The following is a 25,177-nucleotide window of genomic DNA, read 5'->3' as shown; positions in this document are numbered from 1 at the left end:
ATTTCACTCTGGCTTGTTGAACCTGCATACATGCATCACAGCAGCAAAAGCAGCATCACGGGCGAATCTAGTGAAGTTTGGCAACTTGCATTCACATGACATTTCACTGCACTGTTATTTAATGGTTCAATGGTTCTTTATTGTCACGGGTACCGAGGTACGGCGAAAATTTGATTTGCCATACAGTCAAACATTAAAAAAGCAACAAGATACATAACTACGTAAGGATTAAACATGGACTTAAACACCCACCACAGCGGCGTGTGAGATTCCCCAGGGCGCACAGCATAAACAGAGACCCACAGCCATCAGTTCAAGGACCTGTTCCAGGTCACACACACGCTCCTTCACCGTGATGTGACCAGAGTTGTCACTGCAGTCCCTGTCCAGCCGAACAGTCCGAAAGCCGCACCAATCTCCGCGATGTCCTCATGGAGCCATGTCCCCACAAACACTGAGATCACTGCACTCACGGCATTCCCTCCGAGTCCTCACCAGCGCAGGCAGCACGTCCATCTTGTTTTTCGGTGACCTCACGTTCCCCACTGTGATGGAAGGTGAATAATTATACCTTCTTTCCTCCTTTTATCCTGCGGTCGGGGCAATTGAAACATCCGCAGTCGGGGCGATCGAAGCACCCGCAGTCGGCGGTCGAAGCCCCCGCATCGGGGCGATCGAAACTCCCGCGATCGGGGTGGTCAAAGCTCCTGCGGTTGGAGCTCCCGCAGTCGATCCCCAACAAAGGGACCGCCAGCTCCACGATGTTACGGCCGCAGTGCGGACGGATATACGATACGGAAAAAGTCGAATCTCTGTCAAGGGAAGAGATAAAACACCCCCCCCCCCCACCCACATAAAACAAAAACTAAAGATACACTAAAATATACATGTAAAAACAGACTAAAGACAACAAAAGAAGAAAGGGACAAGACAGGCTGCTGGCGAGGCTGCCATGTACGCATGAAAGTCACCATTAAAACTGATGTCATGTCACAACGCGCCAAAAGTATAAACTACTTCATCTTTTCCTGGGTCCTGCAAACTGCCTTTAAATTTGCTGCTAAACTCTCGTTGAAGAAAGAGGTAGAGTTCAGGGATAGGGCCAGTGTACGCCTGGAACAGGGATTGTTCGACGTACCCTACAAAGAGGCAGGCATAGCTAGGGTCCATGCGAGTGCCCAAAGCTACGCCTCGGATTTGGAGGAAGTGGGAGGAGTCAAAGGAGAAGTTGTTGAGGGTGAGGACCAGCTCTGCTAGGCGGAGGAGAGTATTGGTAGATGGAAATTGGCTGGTTCTGCGGTCGAGGAAGAAACGGAGGGCTTTAAGACCCTGTGGCTGGGGGGTGGAGGTGTTGAGTGACTGGACATCCATGGTAAAGATGAGGGAGTGGGGGCCTGGAAAACAGAAGTTATTGAGGAGACGGAGAGCATGTGAGGTGTCTTGGACATAGGTAGGGAAGGATCGGACTGGGGGGATAGGATGGAGTTTAAATTTGCTGCCCCTACTTATTAGAGAATGATTTGGAGACAAACATTCCCTGATGGAAATACGGCTGTACTGAACTTATAAGAATGCTCAGTAACGACCACCCAGTATAGAAAATCCTTGGGAAAAGATTTTCTTTATAGCAACACACTTTTAGATGAACATTAATATTGTACCTTGCAGAGTGGAGTGAGAAGCATCACTGAGCAGCTGCCCGTAAATCACTGCAACATAATCCTTACTCATCCTGCAATCCTTACTCATTCTGCAAAGTTGGGGGAGTCCAGAACCAGGGGCCACAGTCTTAGAATAACGGGGAGGCCATTTAAAACTGAGGTGAGAAGGGACTTTTTCACCCAGAGAGTTGTGAATTTGTGGAATTCTCTGCCATAGAGGGCAGTGGAGGCCAAAATCACTGGATGAATTTAAGAGAGAGTTAGATAGAGCTCTGGGGGCTAGTGGAATCAAGGGATATGGGGAGAAGTTTGGCACAGGTTACTGATTGTGGATGATCAGCCATGATCACAATGAATGGCGGTGCTGGCTCGAATGGCCGAATGGCCTCCTGCACTTATTTTTATATGTTTCTATCTATGTTAATCCAAATTAACAAGTGTCAACAATCTTCACTCATAAGGCTTTCCGCATTAAAATGAAACAAGGAATGAGGATGAGAATGATCCTGTCTTTCACTGTCATTGCTACAGAAGGAAACAATAGACAATAGGTGCAGGAGAAGGCCATTCGGCCCTTCGAGCCAGCACCGCCATTCAATGTGATCATGGCTGATCATTCTCAATCAGTACCCCGTTTCTGCCTTCTCCCCATACCCCCTGACTCCGCTATCCTTAAGAGCTCTATCCAGCTCTCTCTTGAATGCACTCAGAGAATTGGCCTCCACTGCCTTCTGAGGCAGAGAATTCCACAGATTCACAACTCTCTGACTGAAAAAGTTTTTCCTCATCTCAGTTCTAAATGGCCTACCCCTTATTCTTAAACTGTGGCCCCTTGTTCTGGACTCCCCCAACATTGGGAACATGTTTCCTGCCTCTAACGTGTCCAACCCCTTAATAATCTTATACATTTCGATACGTTAGAACGGGCCATAGGGAAAGTATTGAGCAGTGCCGGGGTACAGTGTGTTCGCCGGTCTGCCCTATTATGTTCTAAATAATTAAGTTGCCGATCCAATAAAGACACCTACAAAGAACAGCGTGGAACCACAAAATATTTAACAGAAACTCTGATCACCTTTTAAGTTCTCCAACAAAATGAGAAATTCCATTGGCAGCTTTTGTGTACAGCAGTCATTTTAACTGTACATCGCCACCCATTCTGCCATCAGTGTCCTTGGACTCCTGTATTAATCAAAAGGAGCTCAATTTAAGGTCAAGAAACAGCCCTCCATCTTCCAGTGTCATTTTATAGTCTTCTTGGCTGCACAATGAACTCAATAACTTCCAACTGAAAGAAATGATCCTCCATTATCAAGCAGGAAAAGATTTTGTTCGGCATCCACCCGCCACTGAAAATTCTTCACATCCTTTACTGCCATGTGCCCCATCCAAAAAAACAAACACTGCAGTATCTTCCCAATCTTCAAGAAAGAGTTGGAGTTAGATTTAGCTCTACGGGCAAATGGAATCAAGGGAAATGGGGAAAAAGCATGAACGTGGTACTGATTTTGGATGATCAGCCGTGATCATATTGAATGGCAGTGCTGGCTCGAAGGGCCGAATGGCCTACTCCTGTACCTATTTTCCATGTCTCTTCAATTGTACCCCACAAATCATTCACCTCCATCAGCAAGAAGGACAATGGCATGTGTACATGGAGACGCCACCACTTGCAAAAACCCTCTCCATTATGCACCAACCTCACTCCGATATATATCACCGTTCCTTCATTGTGTAGAAAGGAACTGCAGATGCTGGTTTAAACTGAAGATAGACACAAAATGCTGGAGTAATTCAGCGGGTCAGGCAGCAACTCTGCAGAAATGGAATAGGTGACGTTTCAGGTCGAGTGAAGAAGGGTTTTGACCCGAAACATCACCTATTCACCTATTCCTTTTCTCCGGAGATGCTGCCTGACCCACTGAGTTACTCCAGCTTTTTATGTCTATCTACCGTTCCTTCATTGCTCCTGGAACTCTCTACCTTACATTACTGTGGGAGTACCTTCACCAGAAGGAATAAATGGTTCAAGAAGGTAGCTTCCCACAACCTTCTCAAAGACAATTAAGATGGATGGTAGTAAAAATCCTTTTCCATGTTGGGGGTGTCTGTGACAATAGGGCATTGGTTTAAGGTGAGTGGTAGAAGGCTTACTGGGGATCTGAGGGGGAGCATTTTTCACACCGAGGGCTGTTGGGAGTCTGGATTGTGCTACCAGATGAGGTGGTGCATGACAGATACTCTCACAACACATAAGAGATATTTAGATTTAGAGATACAGCGCAGAAACAGGCCCTTCGGCCCACCGAGTCTGCGGCGCCCAGTGATCCCCGCACGTTAATACTATCCTACACTCACTAGGGACAATTTTTACATTTTACCCAGTCAATTAACCTACATACCTGTACGTCTTTGGAGTGTGGGAGGAAATCGAAGATCTTGGAGAAAACCCACGCAGGTCACGGGGAGAACGTACAGACGGCGCCCGTAGTCAGGATCGAACCTGAGTCTCAGGCGCTGCATTCGCTGTAAGGCAGCAACTCTACCGCTGCGCCACCGTGCCGACTTGATATCTATTCAGTACTTCAATCTCTGAAGCATAGAAGACCATGGACACAATGTGAGTAAAGAGTAATATTGTAAATAGATACAACTGGAAGCATGGACATAGTGAGCCAGACCAGTTTCCTACAACCATCAGATTCTTGGAACAACCTGCACAACTCTAATCCTACCTCAGCCTCCGACCACTATGGACCACCTCTTGCACTAGTATGGACTTGGTTTTGAACTATGTTTTGCACTCAGTGATTGTTTTTTCCTTTTTTTTTTCCTTTCACTGTCTTGTGAAATTTGTGAGATTTGGGTAAGATTAACGTATAATTTATGTTCGAATGGTGTCTGAGTCTGGGCCTTTGATGGCTTAAGTTTAATATTGTCAAGTGTACTGCTGTACAGCGAAAAGCTTAGTTTTGCATACTTTCCAATCAAATCATAATACTGCACATAATACTATACATGTACTCAACCAAGTCAAACTCAAGTACAATAGCTGGAGCAAGAACCAGCAAGGGGGGGGGGGGGGGGCGGGGCGATATAGAGCAGAAGATAGTTCTCAGCATGCTGCTGCAAGCAAGATTTTTATTGTACCCCAATCTACTTGTGCATATACCAATAAACTCAACTTGACCTTTCTCAAATTACATTTGAACCCAATTTTTGTCCTTGGTCTGAACCTTAGAGTGCAGGGATTCAAGCTAGGATTTCCCCCTCACTCTACTCTGTTAGTGGAACTGGTCTTTCACTATTCCCTTTAAAAAATATTGCCTTGCACGTCCAGAGATGCCGTTGAAATCCCCACGAAATCCATTGTGCCTTTTCAATCGCCTTGTCATTGAAGTAAATAATTTTGCTTACAAATTTTATATACGTTTTGTTCCACCGTGCAAAGTTCTTTCACGAATATCACAAAATTAAAAGTGGAATTGATACAAACCTCAACGAACCTGTCAGTTCAGTTATCAATTGCATTTCAATCTTCACTCAAATCATTGGAAACAAGTTCAATTTTAAGTGATATTGAACGATTACGTTTAATGACAGTACATTTTGTGCCGCTTTTTTGTGATATTTCATGTTCCTTTCTGAGCAATTTCAGATGATTAACAATTGCCTTTGACTATTTGTTGCACTTTCCCTAAATGAATAGAAATTGTACATAAGGACTTCAAAATCAAACATCACAATTAGATATAAGCATCTAGATTCTACTATTGTGTGTGTGTGTGTGTGTGTGTGTGTGTGTGTGTGCGCGTGCGTGTGTTAGTGTTGCCAACTTCCTCACTCCCAAATAAGGGTCAAAGGGTGACCTCACCCAGCCAGCGGTCATGTGCTCCCGCTCCACCACTGGCGGCCGCCTGGGCCGGGAGGTGGGTTGCTATGCAACCTCCGTTAGGCGGCGCCCGGGCCTCTGGGCCTACACTGTCCGGGACTACAGCGGCCCCCGGGCTACAGTGTGTGGGCCTACAGTGTGTGGGCCTACAGCGCCATCCGGGCATAATACGGGACAAGGGCAGTTCCATACGGGACAAACCAATTTAGCCCAAAATACGGGATGTCCCGGCTAATTCGGGACAGTTGGCAACCCGTGTGTATGTGTGTGTGTAAAAAATAAACAAGAAAACTCAATTCCTATTCATCACAATTCCCCTCTCATTCCAACACAATATATTATCAGAGATGCACAAAATACTGCAGTAACTCAGCGGGCCAGGCAGCATCACTGGAGGGAAGGAATGGGTGATGTTTTGGGTTGAGACCCTTCTTCATTCCTTCTCTCCAGAGATGCTGCCTGACCCGCTGTGTTACTCCAGCATTTTGTGTCTATCTTCGGTTTAAACCAGCATCTGCAGTTCCTTTCTACACAATATTTATCATCACGCTGCAGTTGTCTCGCACAACATTTCATGCCACATTTAAAAGAAAAGTTACAAAAGAAAGAATGGCACAGGTTTGAGTCACGAGCAACACTGCCTGCAGCTTTTGATTGGTTTCAGAGATTGTACCGACAAACACCAATAGCTCTTTGATGTAGGAACCAGAATGTCTGTGACACCGGTTGACCCCAACAATACATTTTAGAAAGACAAAGAAACCTTTGGTAAGGACCTGGGGCCTAAAGCATAAATAGAACCTGACCTCACATATTGCTTGTTATACCTTTATACTTTTAGGCCTTAAACTTTCTAGCATTTTGGTTCCTACTTCATGACAATAATATCAATGAAATAATCAGCACTAAACTGGAAGTGGAACTGCTCCAAGATAATCAACGCAACGGTAGAGTTGCTGCTTTACAGCGAATGCAGCGCCGGAGACTCAGGTTCGACCCTGACTACGGGTGCTGTACTGTAAGGAGTTTGTACGTTCTCCCCGTGACCTGCGTGGGTTTTCTCCGAGATCTTCGGTTTCCTCCCACACTCCAAAGAGGTACAGGTATGTAGGTTAATTTGACTGGGTAAATGTAAAAATTGTCCCTAGTGGGTGTAGGATAGTGTTAATGTGCGGGGATCGCTGGGCGGCGCGGACTTGGTGGGCCGAAAAGGCCTGTTTCCGCGCTGTATCTGAAATATGAAAATAATAAAATATGAAAATAAATGAACTTTTTTTCTCTCTCTATCATATCTTAACATACAGGAAAGGTGGAGGCTGATTTCATCCTGGCCTGGAGAAGATCAACCATCACTTTACTTTAGACTTTAGTGATACAATGTGGAAACAGGCCCTTCATCAATTGTAATCATGTATTGTCTTTCTGCTGACTGGATAGCACGCAACCAAAGGTTTTCACTGTACCTCAGTGCACGTGACAATAAACTAAACTAATACCCTTCCACCTAAGGTAGGTACCCTTACCTAAACTGATACTCATCCGTGCCGACGAGCGATTAGACAGGACACTAGCACCATCCTACACACACCGAAGACAATTTTATGATACGATAAACTTTATTCACCCCCAGCTTGGGAAATTGGTCTGCCAATTACAGAAGCCACCTACAAATCTGTACGTCTTTGTTGTGTGGGAGGAATTAACCTACAAACCTGTACGCCTTTGATGTGTGGGAGGAAACCGGAGCACCCTGAAAAAACCCATGTGGGCACAGGAAGAACATACAAACTCCTTAAAGACAGCACCCGTAGTCAGGATCGAACCCAGGTCTCTGGCTTTGTAAGGCAGCAGCTCCACCGAGCTACCCACTAAAGAACTCAATTTGTAGTCTCCAAAAGGTGTACTGTATTTTACCTTCTGTGAAAACGGATTTAATCGCTAAGTTGCATTGACCTCCAAAGTCTGCATGGAATAAATTCAATGTACTGTACAAGGCAGCATTAGAAAATTATTAAACGGAGGTTACTTTCCATTACGGAGGCTGAATTGAATTATCATTCTTTTCCTAATTACATTTACATTTTGGAAATAACTTATTAGAAAGGTTCCACAATCTGTTTTGTTTTGCTGTGTCAGGATAGACTGACATGACCCAATGCCTGCATGCAATGGGGCAATGTTTTCCATCTTACAAATAGAAAATGTTCTGAATGGAATAAAAATTAGGAAGGAAATATTCTGTGACCATCTAACCTCGGCACAATGGATGCATGGCTGTACAGCAACTCAGTTTGAATACAATACATTAAAACCAATTATACAACTCATTTTTAAAGGTGGAAAACGGCAGTGGTTTTCATTTAACACAATAAATGCTCAAATAAAATGTGTATATTTGATTTCTTCATCCCCGTCTCATGAATGTGCTTCTGAAATAGAAATACATTGAACAGGAGTACATTCTCTGCTCCTGTAATGCTGTAATATTATATTGTGCACTCCGGTATTCTTCTCTTTGCATTAAATGCCAAACTTGCGTATGGATTAAATGTAGACGATAGACAATAGACAATACGTGCAGGAGTAGGCCATTCGGCCCTTTGAGCCAGCACCGCCACTCAATGTGATCATGGCTAATCATTCTCAATCAGTACCCCGTTCCTGCCTTCTCCCCATACCCCCATGACTCCGCTATCCTTAAGAGCTCTCCCTAGCTCTCTCTTGAATGCATTCAGAGAATTGGCCTCCACTGCCTTCTGAGGCAGAGAATTCCACAGATTCACAACTCTCTGACTGAAAAAGTTTTTCCATGTACTCATGCATAGTATGATTTGACTGGATAGCATGCAAACAAAGGTTTTCCCACAGTATCTGTGACAATAATAAATCAGTAACCAATAATAATAATAATGAATAAATACAAAATGCTGGAGTAACTCAGCGGGACAGGCAGCATCTCTGGAGAGAAGGAATGTGTGACGTTTTGGGTCTAAGGGCCTCGACCCAAAACGTCACCCATTCCTTCCTCTCCAGAGATGCTGCCTGTCCCGCTGAGTTACTCCAACATTTTGTGTCTATCTTCAATTTAAACCAGCATCTGCAGTTCCTTCCTACACAATAATAATTATGGGTTGGAGTTCAGTTTTAACCATTCCCTTTTTCCTGACAGATAGAAGAGCTTAGGGTGTGGAGAGGGTTAGGGATAAGTGCTCAGGTGAAATTCTTAGTCAACCAGTCTTGAAGGTGTCCATCTTCTACATTGGGTTTGATGCCTCAGAATGACAATAGACAATAGGTGCAGGAGTAGGCCATTCGGCCCTTCGAGCCAGCACCACCATTTAATGTGATCATGGCTGATCATTCTCAATCAGTAGCCCGTTCCTGCCTTCTCCCCTGACTCCGCTATCCTTAAGAGCTCTATCTAGCTCTCTCTTGAATGCGTTCAGAGACTTGGCCTCCACTGCCTTCTGAGGCAGTGAATTCCACAGATTTACAACTCTCTGACCTCATCTCCGTTCTAAATGGCCTACCCCTTATTCTTAAACTGTGGCCCCTGGTTCTGGACTCCCCCAACATTGGGAACACGTTTTCTGCCTCTAATATGTCCAACCCCTTAATAATCGTGTATGTTTATATAACCTTATGTTTATATAATCTTATATGACCTGCTCTGAATAGGCAGATCAGTGATTTTACTCTTGAAATCAGACTACATCCCTCGTTATGTTGGGAGATATTACTACTTCACATTTGTATTCCAATGTTCCTACAGTTCAGGAAACCCAGGAGGTAGGCTTGCTTCCATATTTCATGTTCTTAAAGGTAGAGCTGGAGCAGGGATTGGGTTCTGAAGAAGGGTCCCGACCCGAAACATCATCTATCCATGTTCTTCAGAGATGCTTCCTAACCCACTGAGTTACTCCAGAACTTTGTGCCTTTTTTTTGTAGACCAGCATATGCAATTCTTTGTTTTGACATGCATTGATTGATGCGAGGACGAGCAATACAACTTCCTCTTGGATGTTGTCAGAAACCTCCCAATGTATTCACACCTCCCACCACTATTATTGCACAATTATCATTTTGGTTAATTGCCAGCAGCATAAAAATGGTCATGTTCCAACAAATGCAGGCCAACATTTAAGCCTCATGCTTCACAGTAGAAAATGTTCATTCCTTTCCTTGCCACGTAGTCGTGAGGACTCCCTTAAAGTGGATCTAAGAAGTTAACATCAATTACTGTTTGCTACTAGAACTTAAAAAACCTCAGTTTTCTTTGCTTAATGATTGTCGTATCAGGCACCAGAACAAACACTAGTGTGACCTTACACAGCAACATTCCGGCTCGTACACACGCCTACAAACCACATGCTAGCGCAAAAGCCAACCAAGACCCAGACTAGATCCTGACCTAGCTCTAGGTATTCCGATACAATATTATCAGGCAACCGATTTGGTTGATCTAATATACTGCCTACACAGCTGCAGAGACAGCTCAGCCTTATTTCCACTACTGAACTCGGGGGACATCACTCAACTGTTCTGCACAATTAATTTGTACAAAAATACAACAGATAAGCAATCTCAACAAATATAAGCAGAACAATAAGCCATTCAGCCTTTACACTTGCTCCTTGACTCCGTGACCCTACAGCTATCTTTATAGAATGGTGGAGACATAAAGTTAGAGTTGTACATCACAGAAACAGTCCCTTGGGCCCATCATGTCCATGCCAACCTTTTCACCCGTCTACTAGACTGTATCCTTTCATAAGGGCTATGCATTTCTATGCCTTGTCTATTGGTGTCTATATAAATGCCCTCTTACCTGCCTCTAATTTGATCCCATTCTACCATCTCCCCCGGCATCGAGTTTCAGATATTGACCATCCTGTGTTAAAAACTTTTGTCCTGATCCCTGAAATCACGCGGCTTATCCTTTACCTCAGCAACATTTTCCAACACTTGTTCCATATCCATTGATTTACCTTAATATTTAAAAAAATTATTGATCTCTGCCTTGAAAATGTGCCAGTCTTTCTAATAGTTACTGACTGCTATTTACTAAAGATTTCTATTTTATCAACAACATTCAATTTTAGCAAGAGCAAAGAAAATTCACACAAATTCTATTTGTGATCATTCCAAATTCTTGATTGTGTGTAAAAAAAAAACAACATTTCAATAATTCAAATTAAGCAAGCCAAATATGGCAGCTATGTGGGAATCTAACATTAAAAAATAGAATTTACAGGCAAGTTAAATTATGCAACAATAATGCCTAACAGGAATTCAATGAAAACACTCCCATAATTTTCAAATGTTTGAAGGCAGCCTCGTGTTAACAGAATCAATGGAATTGAAGAATGTTATTTAAATCAAAGCGTGAAGAATTTATCAGTAATAGGGTAGCAACTGTACAAAATCAATTTGGAATATTGTTTCCGGGGACTAATTAGCATTCAAATTGGCAAAATGTTTTTTTTATATACAACACAAGTTTACAATGATTTCTGTGTTAATTAAACAATGTATTTTGTGAGAACGTCTGACTAAAAGGCATTCATTTTGAATATACACAAAACAATGAGGAGCCAAATGTATAAAGAGTGGGTGGAAGAACAAGCAATAATTGAAATGCACTCCTGAAAAAATGTTTTTTTTTAAGTTTGCAAGAAGTTCTTGTGCTCTATTAGCTATTTTTATGTCTACTTAGGGAAAATGTACAATTCTGTTTGCTGTTCTTTAGATTTTCTCAGTGCTATGAGGTATTATCACTTGAAAGCAGTGATGACTGTCAATATGTAGTAAACCACGGCTGATTTTGCCAATAATGATAAAGCCAGTTGACAAGGTTCGAAGTGGAGCAATAAGAGAATCTCTATGGCAGTTATGTAATAATGTTTCTGCAACAGCAGTCTGAAATATTTCATACAAATTATGGTAAATCCCAGAATAATCATTGTGCAAGACACCACCAGTATTTACGGCCTTAATAATGGAGAACATTTTTATCTGTGTGCCTAAACAAAAAATACTTGAATTGAAAAGCCTCAGAGAAATAACCTTCCAACAATTAGTTCAGCGCTATGTCAGATTCCGCTTTCAAGAGGAAATTAATTTTTAAAAGATGAGTGATGTTTTCTTGGCAAGCCCAATATAGAAAAAAATATTTCTTACCCAAGACTGCCTCCAATTCTTTTGACAAAAATTGGTGTTTATCAGCTATTATTATAGTCTATATTCACATATCACAGGATAGCTTTAAGTTGAGAGAGGCAAAGTTTAAAAGAGATGTGCAGGACATGTTTTTTTTACAGAGGGTGGTGGGTGCCTGGAATGCACTGCCAGGGGTGGTGGTGGAGGCAGATACAGTAATGGCATTTAATAGGCTTTTAAATAGACACATGGATATGCATGGAATTGGAGGGATTTGGATCATGTGCAGGCAGATGAGATTAGTTTATCTTGGCATTATGTTCAGCAGACATTGTGAGCTGAGGGCCTGATCCTGTACTGTTCTATGTTCTATCGAGTTCAAACTGGTCTTTGACAAACAGAAGTTAGATATAGCATAGTACAAGACCAAGTGGACCCGTTGGGTCCAAACCTCTCCTGCATTGGTGCAACACCCTCTCCTCCCCCTCCCCTCCCCTCCCCTTCTCTCCCCCTCATCCTTCCCCTCCCCCTCCCTTCTTCCCTCCCCCATCCCTACTCCACTCCCCTCCCCGTCCCCTCTCCCCTTCAACCATTCCCCCTCTCCCCCTCCAACCCTTCCCTCCCCCTCCCCCTCCCTTCTTCCCTCCCATCCCCACTCCACCCCCCCATCCCCACTCCACCCCCCATCCCCACTCCACTCTCTCCCTCCCCTCCCCGTCCCCTCTCCCCTTCAACCCTTCCCCCTCCCCCTCCCCTTCAACCCTTCCCTCCCCTCCCCGTCCCCTCTCTCCCCTCCCCTTCAACCCCTCCCTCCCCCTCCCCCTCCCCTTGACCCTTCCGTGGACCCGTTGCTGGGCGGGGAATGCCCCCGTGGTCTTGCAGGCCGGGCATGGAGCCGAAGCGTCTCCTGCAGCTCGGCTGCGATCTGCGGCGAGCGCAGGGGAACGACGGGGACAGCATGAACCCGTTGCCGGGTGGGGAGTGTCTCCCGGGGCCGTGGGTGGGCGAGAGTTGACAGGGAGAAGGCACTGACCTCGGCCCCATTTCTTCTATGGGCCAGGCGTTGAGCCTCTCCTGCTGCTCGGCTGCGATCGGCGGGGAATGGCCATCTTGTGGATCCTCTGCCGCCGCGCTGCACCACAGGAGGAAGCTCAGGCGCGAGGTACACCGAGAAGGGTGCCGGTCCTCCCGGGGGAGGGGGGGGGGGCAGCGCATTTATTAAAGTTTATGAGGTAAATTGTTTTTAAAAAGTAACAAAAGTGGGGTTATTCGTCCACGGGGGGAATGGTGAGTAAGGTGCGCCTAAAATTGTCACGCTGTCGTGTACCGTATTGGCTGTGTCAAGCCCCAAATCATATAATGCGCAAACAAACAGAAAGTTTTAGTAATAGAAACATAGAAAATAGGTGCAGGAGTAGACCATTCGGCCCTTCGAGCCTGCACCGCCATTCAATATGATCATGGCTGATCATCCAACTCAGTATCCCGTACCTGCCTTCTCTCCATACCCCCTGATCCCTTTAGCCACAAGGGCCACATCTAACTCCCTCTTAAATATAGCCAATGAACTGGCCTCAACTACTTTCTGTGGCAGAGAATTCCACAGATTCACTACTCTCTGTGCGAAAAAAAACTTTCTCATCTCGGTCCTAAAAGACTTCCCCCTTATCCTTAAACTGTGACCCCTTGTTCTGGACTTCTCCAACATCGGGAACAATCTTCCTGCATCTAGCCTGTCCAACCCCTTAAGAATTTTGTAAGTTTCTATAAGATCCCCCCTCAATCTTCTAAATTCCAGCGAGTACAAGCCGAGTCTATCCAGTCTTTCTTCATATGAAAGTCCTGCCATCCCAGGAATCAATCTGGTGAACCTTCTCTGTACTCCCTCCATGGCATGAATGTCTTTCCTCAGATTAGGAGACCAAAACTGTACACAATACTCCAGGTGTGGTCTCACCAATGCCCTGTACAACTGCAGCAGAACCTCCCTGCTCCTATACTCAAATCCCCTCGCTATGAATGCCAACATACCATTCGCTTTCTTCACTGCCTGCTGCACCTGCATGCCTACTTTCAATGACTGGTGCACCACGACATATATATGTTACAGAAGAAAAAGGGATGGGGGGGGGGGGGGTGGGGGTGGCATCTGCCTAACCTTTTCCATTTCACATGTCTGTTAATAATAAGTTTGGCCTTCCCACCTCAGTCCTAGCTCAAAACTGCCACACTCCTTCCATGGCCCACCTTCCATCATAATAAATTTAGGATACATTATCTTGCTGTAATTTCTTATTTTCCTCTGGGTTTTTAAAAAATCAACCTGCATGCTTTCTTCGATTTCTAAAATATTCTGAAACTTGAAGGTCATTCACATTAAATATAAACTAAAGTTGCTTCATTTTAAAAGGGAGAAAGCAGGGGATGTAGATGCACATTAAAGACACTTAACATTAGATATTAAAGAATACAGAATTATTAGCTTTATAAACAGTACAGATTACAGAAGCAAGGAAGGGTTGCACAACTTTTACAAATCACTGATTAGTTTTCAGTTAGTGTGCAATTCTAGGTCAGCATACTTTAGAGAGAACAGCAAGGTTTAGAGAACAGGGAAAATGTATTAGAATATCAGATATGTATAGATAATTAAGAAACTGTTTTCCTTAAAACAGGGATTCGGGGGAGATTTAAATGTGCATTGCTGAGAGTCAATAACCAGAGGTTAGAGATTCAGAGATGAGCAGATACATTTGACATAGTGATTTGTTATGACCTAGAAAACATTGCTCGAGAAGACTGCTGGAAAAAGGTGATCATGCCTTTCAAAGGCGAGTTGGATAAATACTTGAAGATGTCAGTAGCAGCCACCCACTGGTAGTTCTGATAAAAAGCTTGTGCATGTAACGTCGGGTCATTTGCTTTCCTTCTGTAGTGCAAGGTTCTTTAATTATTAAGGTGCTCCTCAATGATATATCGACACAGGGGTCATCTTCCCAGTCTTCCTTCAGTGCTTGGGTTATTTTTAGAGGACGCCTGAAATCTCACCATGTTTAAAGGCTGACTCATTCATCTTAGGCCTTTCAAGCAAGGTGCTGACTGGAGCCATCAGCTGTTTCAACCAGCTCCTCCCGCACAGTTCTGAGAAAGTGTCACTGACCCAAAACATTAACTGCTTTCACCCTGCATAGAATCTGCTTGACTGGCTGACTTCTTCTAAGATTTCTCTTTTTGTTTCCTCCAGCAGTTTATCAGCATCCTTGAACCCCAGAGCTCTGGTCACTTTCTGCCTTTGGTGAGCAATATACGTGAATATTACTAGGAAAGGAGTTGCCCCATAGTAACAGGCTGCACAACCACTCGATCAACCCAGAGTCTGGTCCTGACAGCTTCGCAAAACTGCAGCTGAGAAAGCAGAAGTTGGAACGATGGCTTATGATTTACCGACAGTGACAGCTGCAGAACTTCTTCAATCAGAAAAAAACGACTGGATTCATAATTCATCATTACAGTTGCTGATTAATAAGAAGCAATAGCATTTGTTCTGTTTAAATGCCTTTTTATTCTCTATTTCATGGTTATGTGAATGGGGGCTGTGTTATCACAAAGTTTTGATTCATCCCAAAGATTCTGATATCTATTCAGTCTTCCTGGCACGTGGTGCTATCAACAAACTACAGCAACTACTTTACCTAAGACTTCACACCCACTTTCCTTTTTGTGTGATTTTCCTCCATTCACGTCAATATACATTCAGAAAGTTTTCAGACCCCTTCACTTTTTCCACATTTTGCTACATTACAGCCTTATTTTAAAATGGATTAAATTCTTTTTTTTAATCATCAATCTACACACAATACCCCATAATAAAAAAGCGAGAACAGGTCTTTAGAAAATTTTGCAAAGTAATTAAAAAGAAATAACTGAAATATCACATTTACATAAGTATTCAGACCCTTTACTCAGTACTTTGTGAGGCACATTTGGCAGCGATTCCAGCCTCAAGTTTTCTTGTGTATGACGCTACAAGCTTGGCACACCTGTATTTGGGTAATTTCTCCCATTCTTCTCTGCAGATCCTCTCAAGCTCTGTCAGGTTGGATGGGGAGCATCGATGCACAGCTATTCCCAGGTCCCTCCAGAGATGTTCGATCGGGTTCAAGTCCGGGCTCTGGCTAGGCCACTCAAGGACATTCACAGACTTGTCACAAAGCCACTCCTGCGTTGTATTGGCTGTGTGCTTAGGGTCATTGTCCTGTTGGAAGGTGAACCTCCGCCCCAGTCTGAGGTCCAGAACACTCTGGAGCAGGTTTTCATCAAGGATCTCTCTGAACTTTGCTCTGTTCATCTTTCCCTCGATCCTGACTAGTCTCCCAGTTCCTGCCGCTGAAAAACATCCCCACAGCATGATGCTGCCACCACCATGCTTCACCGTAGGTATGGTATTGGCCAGGTTATGAGCAGTGCCACTTGGTATTCAGACCAAAGATTTCAATCTTGGTTTCATCAGACCAGAGAATCTTGTTTCTCATGGTCTGAGAATCCTTTAGGTGCCTTTTGGCAAACTCCAAGCAGGCTGTCATGTGTCTTTTACTGAGGAGTGGCTTCCGTCTGGCCACTCTACCATAAAGGCCTGACTGGTGGAGTGCTGCAGATATAGTTGTCCTTCTCGAAGGTTCTCCCATCTTCACAGAGGAACTCTGGAGCCCTGTCAGAGTGACCATCGGGTTCTTGGTCACGTCCCTGACCAAGGCCCTTCTCCCCCAATTGCAGTTTGGCCGGGCGGCCAGCTCTATGAAGAGTCCTGGTGGTTCCAAAGTTCTTCCATTTAAGAATGACGGAGGCCACTGTGCTCTTCAGGACCTGCAATGCTGTAGACATTGTTTTATACCCTTCCCCAGATCTGTGTCTCGGCACAATCCTGTCTCGGAGGTCTACAAACAATTCCTTCATCTTCATGGCTTGGTTTTTGCTCTGGCATGCACTGTCAACTGTGGGACCTTATATAGACAGGTGTGTGCCTTTCCAAATCATGTCCAATCAATTTAATTTACCACTGGTGGACTCCAATCAAGTAGTAGAAACATCTCAAGGGTAATCAATGGAAACAGGGTGAACGTAAGCTCAATTTTGAGTGTCATAGCAAAGGGTCTGAATACTTATGTAAATGTGATATTTCAGTTATTTCTTTTTAATTACTTTGCAAAAATCTCTAAACACCTGTTTTTGCTTTTTTATTATGGGGTATTGTGTATAGATTGACGATAAAAAATGAATTTAATCCATTTTAAAATAAGGCTGTAACGTTGCAAAATGTGGAAAAAGTGAAGGGGCCTGAATACTTTCTGAATGCACTGTATATGCGACAACTATGGAACTATTTCTACGTAACTGAGATCAGCTGACAGGCAAGTTCACTGCTGTTTCATACTCAAGTCCCATTGTTTCCACTCCCCTTTCTTATATCCCCCCTCTGTTCCTACACTCTTATTTTTAACCCAGTAATTTAACTAACAGGGCATTTTATTCGATGGAAAACTTAAGACTGCGAGTTACATTATTTCTACTGTATGGAAAATGCAGTCAGACAGCAAACAGATCCTTGCATATATTTTCTGGATTTTCTTTCCCAAGCATTCTTGCTATTTGTATAGGGAGCATGAAGTTACAGTAACATTGCTAAAATTATACATTGTAATTTACTCTTTCAAATTGTTTAGCTAGCCACTCTTGATTTACAGAATGTTTTCGATTCAAGACCAATTGCTGACAATTGTTTTTATCAAATCTGTAAAAGTAAAACTGGAACTATCTTTAATCAGACATTACTGGACTTTATCTTGCACTAAACGTTATTCCCTTTATCATGTACTGGTGCATTGTGGACGGCTCGATTGTAATCATGGATTGTCTTTCCGCTGACTGGTTAGCATGCAACAAGAAGCTTTTCACTGTACCTCTGTGCACGTGACAATAAACTAAACACGTTGGTTTATATGGACAGACGTCGACTCGATGGCCAGCATTGTCTATGATATATTATTGCACACCATGTAGTAAAATGTTTTAGATAGATGGTCAGAGATGAAAGAATGATTGGATAAAATACAAAAACTTTGAAAATTAAGTGAAACAAACTCAAAGCTGGAACAGGACATGAAAAATATTTTTGTTTTCCTCTCACAATCGAGGTTTGGAGATGTATTAGCTGAAACATGCAAATGTTGAATTAGTTGGGTTGATAACTAAAGGGGTGTGAATCTGTATGAAACAAGACATGCACATGGGTTAATATTACTCAAAAGTAATCAATGCAGTTGGTTAGGAAAATAACTGCTGATGCTGGTACAAATCGAGGGTATCACAAAGTGCTGGAGTAACTCAGCGGGTCAGGCAGCATCTCTGGAGAGAAGGAATGGGTGACGTTTCGGGTCGAGACCCTTCTTCAGACTGAAGTTGGCTGGTTGGTCCACATTATTTTCAGGATTATTCCTATGTGATCCACAAATTTTGCAAATCTATACCATCAATACCTGCTATTTCATTTCTCCCTCAATCTTCCAATAACCTTCAGCTCTTGGCAGTGGTCCTGTATGTTGTAATCTATTTCAGAATATTCTATTATATAAGTCACATTTTTATGTACTTCTCACTCACTTCCTGTAGCATCACTTAGTTTGACAGCTGAATTAACCATTTCTTAGATTCATTACAGCACAAATTGCTGCCATTCAACTCACAATGAATTTAAAGGCAATACTGTCAGCTCAATTTCCTGGCATTTCCTTTGCCCCTGACACTTCCCTCTTAAATATCCATGTAATTTCTTCGAAAGTGACAATTTAATTTGCTTCAGACACCCTTTTAAGGAATAAACTCTAGATTACAAGAGGTGGCAGGCAGTACAGTTAAAGCTCTGTCAGTGTGTATAGTTACACACTTTAATAATCCCATATGCACTATATATTTTGAATACATTCATATGCTATTCCGGATTCACTTACTAGAGAAGTATTCTCACATACTAAACAGAAATATTTATTCATACTCAATTGTGAATCCCGACATCTAGAAACATTTGAGTACTGCCAATCGTCTAGCCATGAAAATGTAAGTGGCTGGCCACGCTGATCTATAGATGACTATTTACAATCAATTTCCAAGCGCACAGGGAAGTGAAATCCAACACATACGATTATTCTTCTAAATTATGTCAGTTACCCATTTTGTCTTCCAACTGAATACTAATGCAGGAAATTATTCAAGCCGACTACTATCACTATTTTTTGATAAAATACATCTCTTGGTACTCCTGAACACATCATCAGTGATGTAACCTGAGATCATTGGGTGTTTCGGGTCTTTCAACATCAGACGCCCTTGCCCGGGCGACCCAGCCGTGGTTGATCAGACCACTACTTGTGTTCAGGTGTAATAATTCCCTTCTCCCCATGGACCTCCTCTCCTGATCCAGAGCCATCTCGAGGCTTTCTCCGCTGCCTCTGTGGTGTTCTTGATGACTCTTCTCCTCTCGATTCCGGTGATGCCCAGTGCACTCAAGGCTTTGTAGAGCGATTGCCCTGCAAAATCTCTATAGCCAACCTCGATGGGCATACACCTTGCCTTCCAGCCCTGCTTACGGCAGTCTATATCCTTACCTACCTAGCTACAGAGATGCAAATAGGTTCTGGTGAGACTTGATAATTGAAAATGTTGCAAGGATGTCCAAGGAAGTCTGAAGGAAGAATATACTTACAAAGAAGCACAGCTAAGGTTCACCAGATTGATTCCTGGGATGACAGGTTTGTGACACGGTGATGCTGAGGTTGAAAGGGTAAGCAGCTTTAAGTTCCTCGGTGTGCACATCACTGAGGACCTTTCTTGGACACTGCACACGGACACAATAACAAAGAAGGCCCACCAGCGGCTCTTTTTCCTGAGAAGACTGAGGAAGTTTGGCATGAACGCCAGCATCCTCACAAACTTCTACAGATGCACCATCGAGAGCCTGCTGACGGGCTGCATTACAGTCTGGCACGGGAACTGTTCTGCCCATAGCCACAAATCACTACAGAGAGTGGTGAAGATGGCACAGCACATCACTGGCAACTGTCTCCCGGCCATTCAGGACATTTTCTACCGGCGGTGCCTGCGGAAGGCACGCAGCATCATCAAGGACCAGCCACCCAGCATGCAGGCTGTTCTCCTTGTTACCGTTAGGCAGACGATACAGGAGTATGGCTGTGCGTACCACCAGACTTAAGAACAGTTTCTACCATCAGGCTTCTGAACTCATAAACACATTTCACATCATATATGATTATTATTTTAATAATGTCTTTTTACCTTACTAATGTCATTTTTATCTTATTTATCCTTGGAATATTACTGCTGAGATGACCTGTTGTCTTGTCAAATACATTTAATTGTATCGTTGACCCTGTGCCAACCTACATATGACAAATAAAATTATTATTATTATTACAAGATTATTTTCCATATGGGCTATTCTGGACAGAGCTGTGAAGAAACTTCACCTGTAAATCTTTGTAATTCACTACCTGAAAGAGCTATGGAAGCTTTGTTGCTGCATTTACTTAAAGACGATCCAGGGGTATGGGATGAGTGCATAAGGTGGCATAGAGGTAAAAGGTCTTACTGAATGGCAGAGCAGACACAAAAGGATCAAATAGCCTACTTCTGCTTCCATTTAAGGTGAAGGCTCATCATCACCCGCTGAAGAGAATTGGGGATGGGCAGAAAAATGACAAGCCAACCACACCTGCATACTAAATATAATGTAAAAATAACGACAAAACGCAGTTGGAAAAAGCTGACAATAGTGAAAGATTGAAATCACCCCAGGAAAAAATGCCACCATGAGCTAGAATGCTTGAATGTAGTTGTCTGAGTCAACCAAGTAGCCTAGAATTGTATTTCTGCTAGATCTAGAGTAACGCTCAGATACTAATTTATCAGAAATTATATCTGTGAAATAGCAGGAGTAATTTTCTTTGTAAATTTTTAATGTAATCAAAATATTTTCTCATAAAAGCTAGAAAATTTTACATTTCCTTTCACTGGAATTACTAATAAAAAATTGGGCAGCACAATGGCGTAGCGGTACAGATACTGCCTTGGAGTGGCAGAGACCCGGCTTTGATCCTGACTGCGGGTGCTTGTCTGTACGTAGGTTGTATGTTCTCTCCATGACCTGCGCAGGTTTTCTCTTGGATCTCTGGTTTCCTCCCACATTCCAAAGATGAACAGGTTAGTAGGTTAATTAGCTTCAGTAAAATTGTGAATTCTCCCTAGTTGTGTTCGGGAATCGCTGGTCAGTGCAGACTCGGTGGGCTGAAGCGTCAGTTTCCGCAATGTATCTCCAAACTAAACTAAAGCTCCTGAGATAGGAGGAGGGATGGTGGAATGAACAATTCTAGGAATGCATGCAAAGTGAATAAAAATTCATTGTGACAATTGGATATGTCAGGAAATTGTACACTAAAGCCAATGAGAAAGCAATAGCTTCAACTTAAAATTGTGAGTCACAAATCAAACTCGACACAGTCCCCTGAATAATTTTCCATTCAAGAGTATGTAATTGAATATTAAAGAAAATATTCTCTACAAAAATATGGTGTTTTCTTCTGCTGCTCTTAGATTTCACTTACCGTACATTCGATCTTCCATAGGGAAATTTTCAGCATATTGTTATAAATTCTCTTGGTAGCACAATCATTAAGAACAGAATTAGTGAGTAGCGAAACAGTTGGAAATGAGAAATAGGCAAGATTTTGAAGACTGCATTTATAGATGAAATAGAACAGCAAGAGGACATGAAATTAAGATGATTACTCACAAATGAGGCATTAAATGTGATGATAAAATTGAATTTCACAAGGAAATGCATTGTTTCAATTTGAAGGATGTTTGCCAAAATAAGATCTCTTGTCACGTTAACTTTAAGTTCAGCTTATAATACATGGAAAAGCTTTCAGAACGTATGGCAATTTAATCAGAAATGCGCATTACAAGGTTTTATTCATCAGGTTATATAATTAACAAACAAATTTAACCTGATATAGAATAAATGGCTCAACTTTATCGAACAATCTTACACATACCATGTTATTATTTCAAAACCAAATTGAAGTGATGGCAAATAAAGCTTCAGTAAAAATTAGTGAAATCTGAGGGTTCTGATATAGGTTCACACCCAATTTGTTTTTAATTTGGGTATGTCATCAAGTAAGAAAGGTTTTTATGCCAGATCCATGCTGGATCAAGTAAATTGGCTTGGAAAAAATGGGCATTTTGCAAACTTGACTTATACAAATAAATGATAAGCCAGAAGAAAGCATATAAAGTGGCATTTACAAGCTGAAAACAAAGTTCAATTGTGAGTCCAAATACTTTTAGTATAAATATACATTTGGTCATGTGAAATTCGGAATTCAGTGTGCCAGCCCTTATTTGGTTGAATCAACATCCAAATGTTAGTGAGAATGGGAGAACTAATTTAATACATTTAAGTTTTTTTCCTCGCAGAATGTACATGGATAGTTTAGGTTACTGCCTACTTTGACTAAATTAATGAACCCCAACTATTTTCACTGTGGGCAAATAATTAAGGGTAAAAATCAGGTTTTGGCACACTATAATTGACTGATATCCTTCAAGTGCTGATTATATTTATTCAGTACCAATTCAGTTTCAGTGAACCTGCATCTTCTATAGACATAAAAATGCCTGCCAAATAATCTCTCAAATAATATTCTGAATACTGTTTTATTTTTAATTGATTTTCAAGAGAGAATATGAAAGTCACCAGCTTTCACTGTGTCAGATTTCTGTATCTATTAATTTATTTGTCATTAGGTACAAAGGCAAATGCTGCCGTGGTTTTTGGATAAATGTTCACATTAATATTAATGTTTCATAATAAAAGCCTGCAGCTATTTTAAAGGACAAATTATGAATTGCAAAAATACAAATAGCTCAACAGAAGCTAACTATTTTCTTAAAGGAAACTTACCTGCAAATATTTAGGTTTTTATTCTGGAAAAATCTAAACTCATCCCAATCAAATGACATAGTCCTTAATGCAAAAAGTACAATAATCAATTTTAAATAATACAAAAAATGTAAAATTAGAGATTTTTATTTAAAATCTAGAACACCTATATTTCATGTGGAATTCAATGTCAGTGGAAATATCTCCAGACTTTTAGTATGTAACTAATTATTGAATAGGCGCTAATTACATGTATTAAATTAAATAGATGTGAACCCACATTACTTTTGAACAAACATGAATTTTCCCCATTCCTGGTGAAGTGCAGCCAATTACATGTTAAATCGCGAAAGTTCGAAAATTTGCATTATAAATCTTCATAACTATTTTATCTCTTTAATAATGAAGTATCAGCAGTTACAAAAATAACTGAAAGTTTGAGGCCAGTTAGTATTTACCAAAACCCAGTTAATGTTTTTTTAACATAGGGAAACTTCATAAGGAGATTTATTTCAGTAAAAAAATTATCAATTTGTCAAAAAATTTCACATCGATACTTAATTATGAGATTCCTTATTAAAACTGTTTGCACCAGGTTTTGAATGCCATTTGGCAAGAGGAAGCCAGTTTGCATTCCAAGTGAACAATTGTTAAGTTACAGCAGGGAGTATCAAACATTCCCAATCTATTAAGAGTATTAACTATGAAGTCAGAAGCTTAATGAGGTGAAGACAAACAAGGGAAGTGAGGAAAAGCAGTACAGAAAGACAGAAGAAGTGGATAGAGCTACAGAAGTATTTATTAGGCATGCTACAAGCAAGCAAACAGAGTACACAGGGAAAGAAAATTGAAGTCAACATCAAACATCCCAATTTTGTTAGAAAATTAACTTTAATTGTGCCTCTTTCAAACTATACTGATTTACATAGCTACAGATCAAGATGTAAAAACATAACTAATATAGAAAATATATATGACTTTTTTGCTACATAGTCCAGAGAGTCTATGTATATGAATGCTAATACATAGATCTAAAACATTCCTGGCCAGTAAACTACTTAAATTTGACAACTGCAATTGTTGGACTTCTCTTCAAGTGATGAACTCTACTCATACAATTCCTCTATTTTGAGGAAACAGAACTGTTTATAAAGCCTGTCTCCATTCAAATACAAAATTCCTTGAAGAGATTTATTAAAACTGAATATTACAATGCAAGGTAAATTAAGACTAAAGGCACATAAACTTTGGTCCCACCTGGTTGCCCATTCTAGAAAACAGCCACAAAACTATTCTTCTTGCTCCCTTTGAAGCATTTCTCTTCTGCCTTTCTATAGCATGCATCAATTTCATGAACTAAACTTGACTGCACATGCTCAAAAGTCCATAGCCATTTTCAGTCCTTAATTACAAACTAAAAGATGATAATATAAATGCGCATAAGCAATTTGCAATGTCAACTTCAAACATCTACAAAATGTATAATCAGCAACGAGCAAAACTGTAACTTAGTGCTAACATTTACACAATACTCTCACTATTACTGAAGTTCTCCAACCATATGCCTAAAAGAAGGCCCCAGCGTTACTTCCATAGTATATTCAATTGTATTAATAGAAGTTTTTCAACTTTTAAAGGTAAGGCACATTTCTCTTCAGACTTTCTCTACTAAAGAAAAATAGAGATTATTCAAATCTCCCCAAAGTAAAAATGAATGAGATCTCTATAAAGCTTCAACATAAAGAATGTTTTAATTTTCATCCCAATTAGCAGCTGAATAAATTTCCTCTGCTCCTTCTAATGAGTGTTCATCCTCCAATTTTAGTATCACAAATGTATATACGAAGGAATGACAACAGCTGGAATTGTTAAACTCTGGTCCCAACTCCTTGAAATAAGTCTATAACCACAATCAAAACCAATTCATTCAACTCTCTGGCCATTCTCAGATGGTTGATTTGGAAAAGGAAACTCTCAGATGGTGGTTTTCTCCAAGATCATAGTTGTGTAGATCAATCAGTGCCTGGATGGCTTCCTCTACAGAACACATTTGCAGCAATGCCATCTTGTGATCTCTTCTGGAACAAAAATATGGAATTAGGGAAATAGCTTATTATAACAGGTATGACCTGCCTGAGAAATAATATTCACTTTTAATTCACGATAAATCTATTCTCATTTAAAGTTCATAAAACCAGGCAATTTAATCAGAGCCATGTATCACTGAAACGGGCCCTTCAGCAAATCAAGTTCATGCCACAATCAAATATGCATTTATAATAATTTCATTTATACCAGCACAGTCCAACGACTTTTGTGTCTTGGGATTTAAGTGCTCATCTCAGATGATACTTAAAAGTTGAGGGTATCTATCTCCACTGTCCTTGCAGGCAATGTTCCTGATTCAAACCACCCTCGAGGTGAAAAAAGTATTTCTTTGATCCCTCTAAA

The 25,177-nt window shown here is 41.5% G+C and overlaps 1 protein-coding gene across 5 annotated transcripts in view; it reads right to left on the bottom strand.

Moving 5' to 3' along the window:
- Window positions 1-23,485: 23,485 nt before the first annotated feature.
- Window positions 23,486-25,177, bottom strand: part of ptbp2b (polypyrimidine tract binding protein 2b) — a 37,435-nt gene continuing 35,743 nt past the window's right edge. For 3 of the 5 annotated variants that reach the window (XM_078408277.1, XM_078408279.1, XM_078408281.1), the window contains one exon: window positions 23,486-24,804. In XM_078408277.1, the coding sequence (XP_078264403.1) occupies window positions 24,672-24,804 (133 nt within the window). In that variant the 3' untranslated portion in view covers window positions 23,486-24,671. The remainder of the gene's footprint in view (window positions 24,805-25,177) is intronic. The other 2 variants (XM_078408278.1, XM_078408280.1) reach the window with 1 other exon arrangement.

The sequence above is a fragment of the Rhinoraja longicauda genome, chromosome 11, assembly GCF_053455715.1.
Source record: "Rhinoraja longicauda isolate Sanriku21f chromosome 11, sRhiLon1.1, whole genome shotgun sequence".
NCBI lineage: Eukaryota > Metazoa > Chordata > Chondrichthyes > Rajiformes > Arhynchobatidae > Rhinoraja > Rhinoraja longicauda.
Note: the sequence above shows the minus strand (reverse complement) of the source record. Positions and strands in the feature narration are given on the sequence as shown.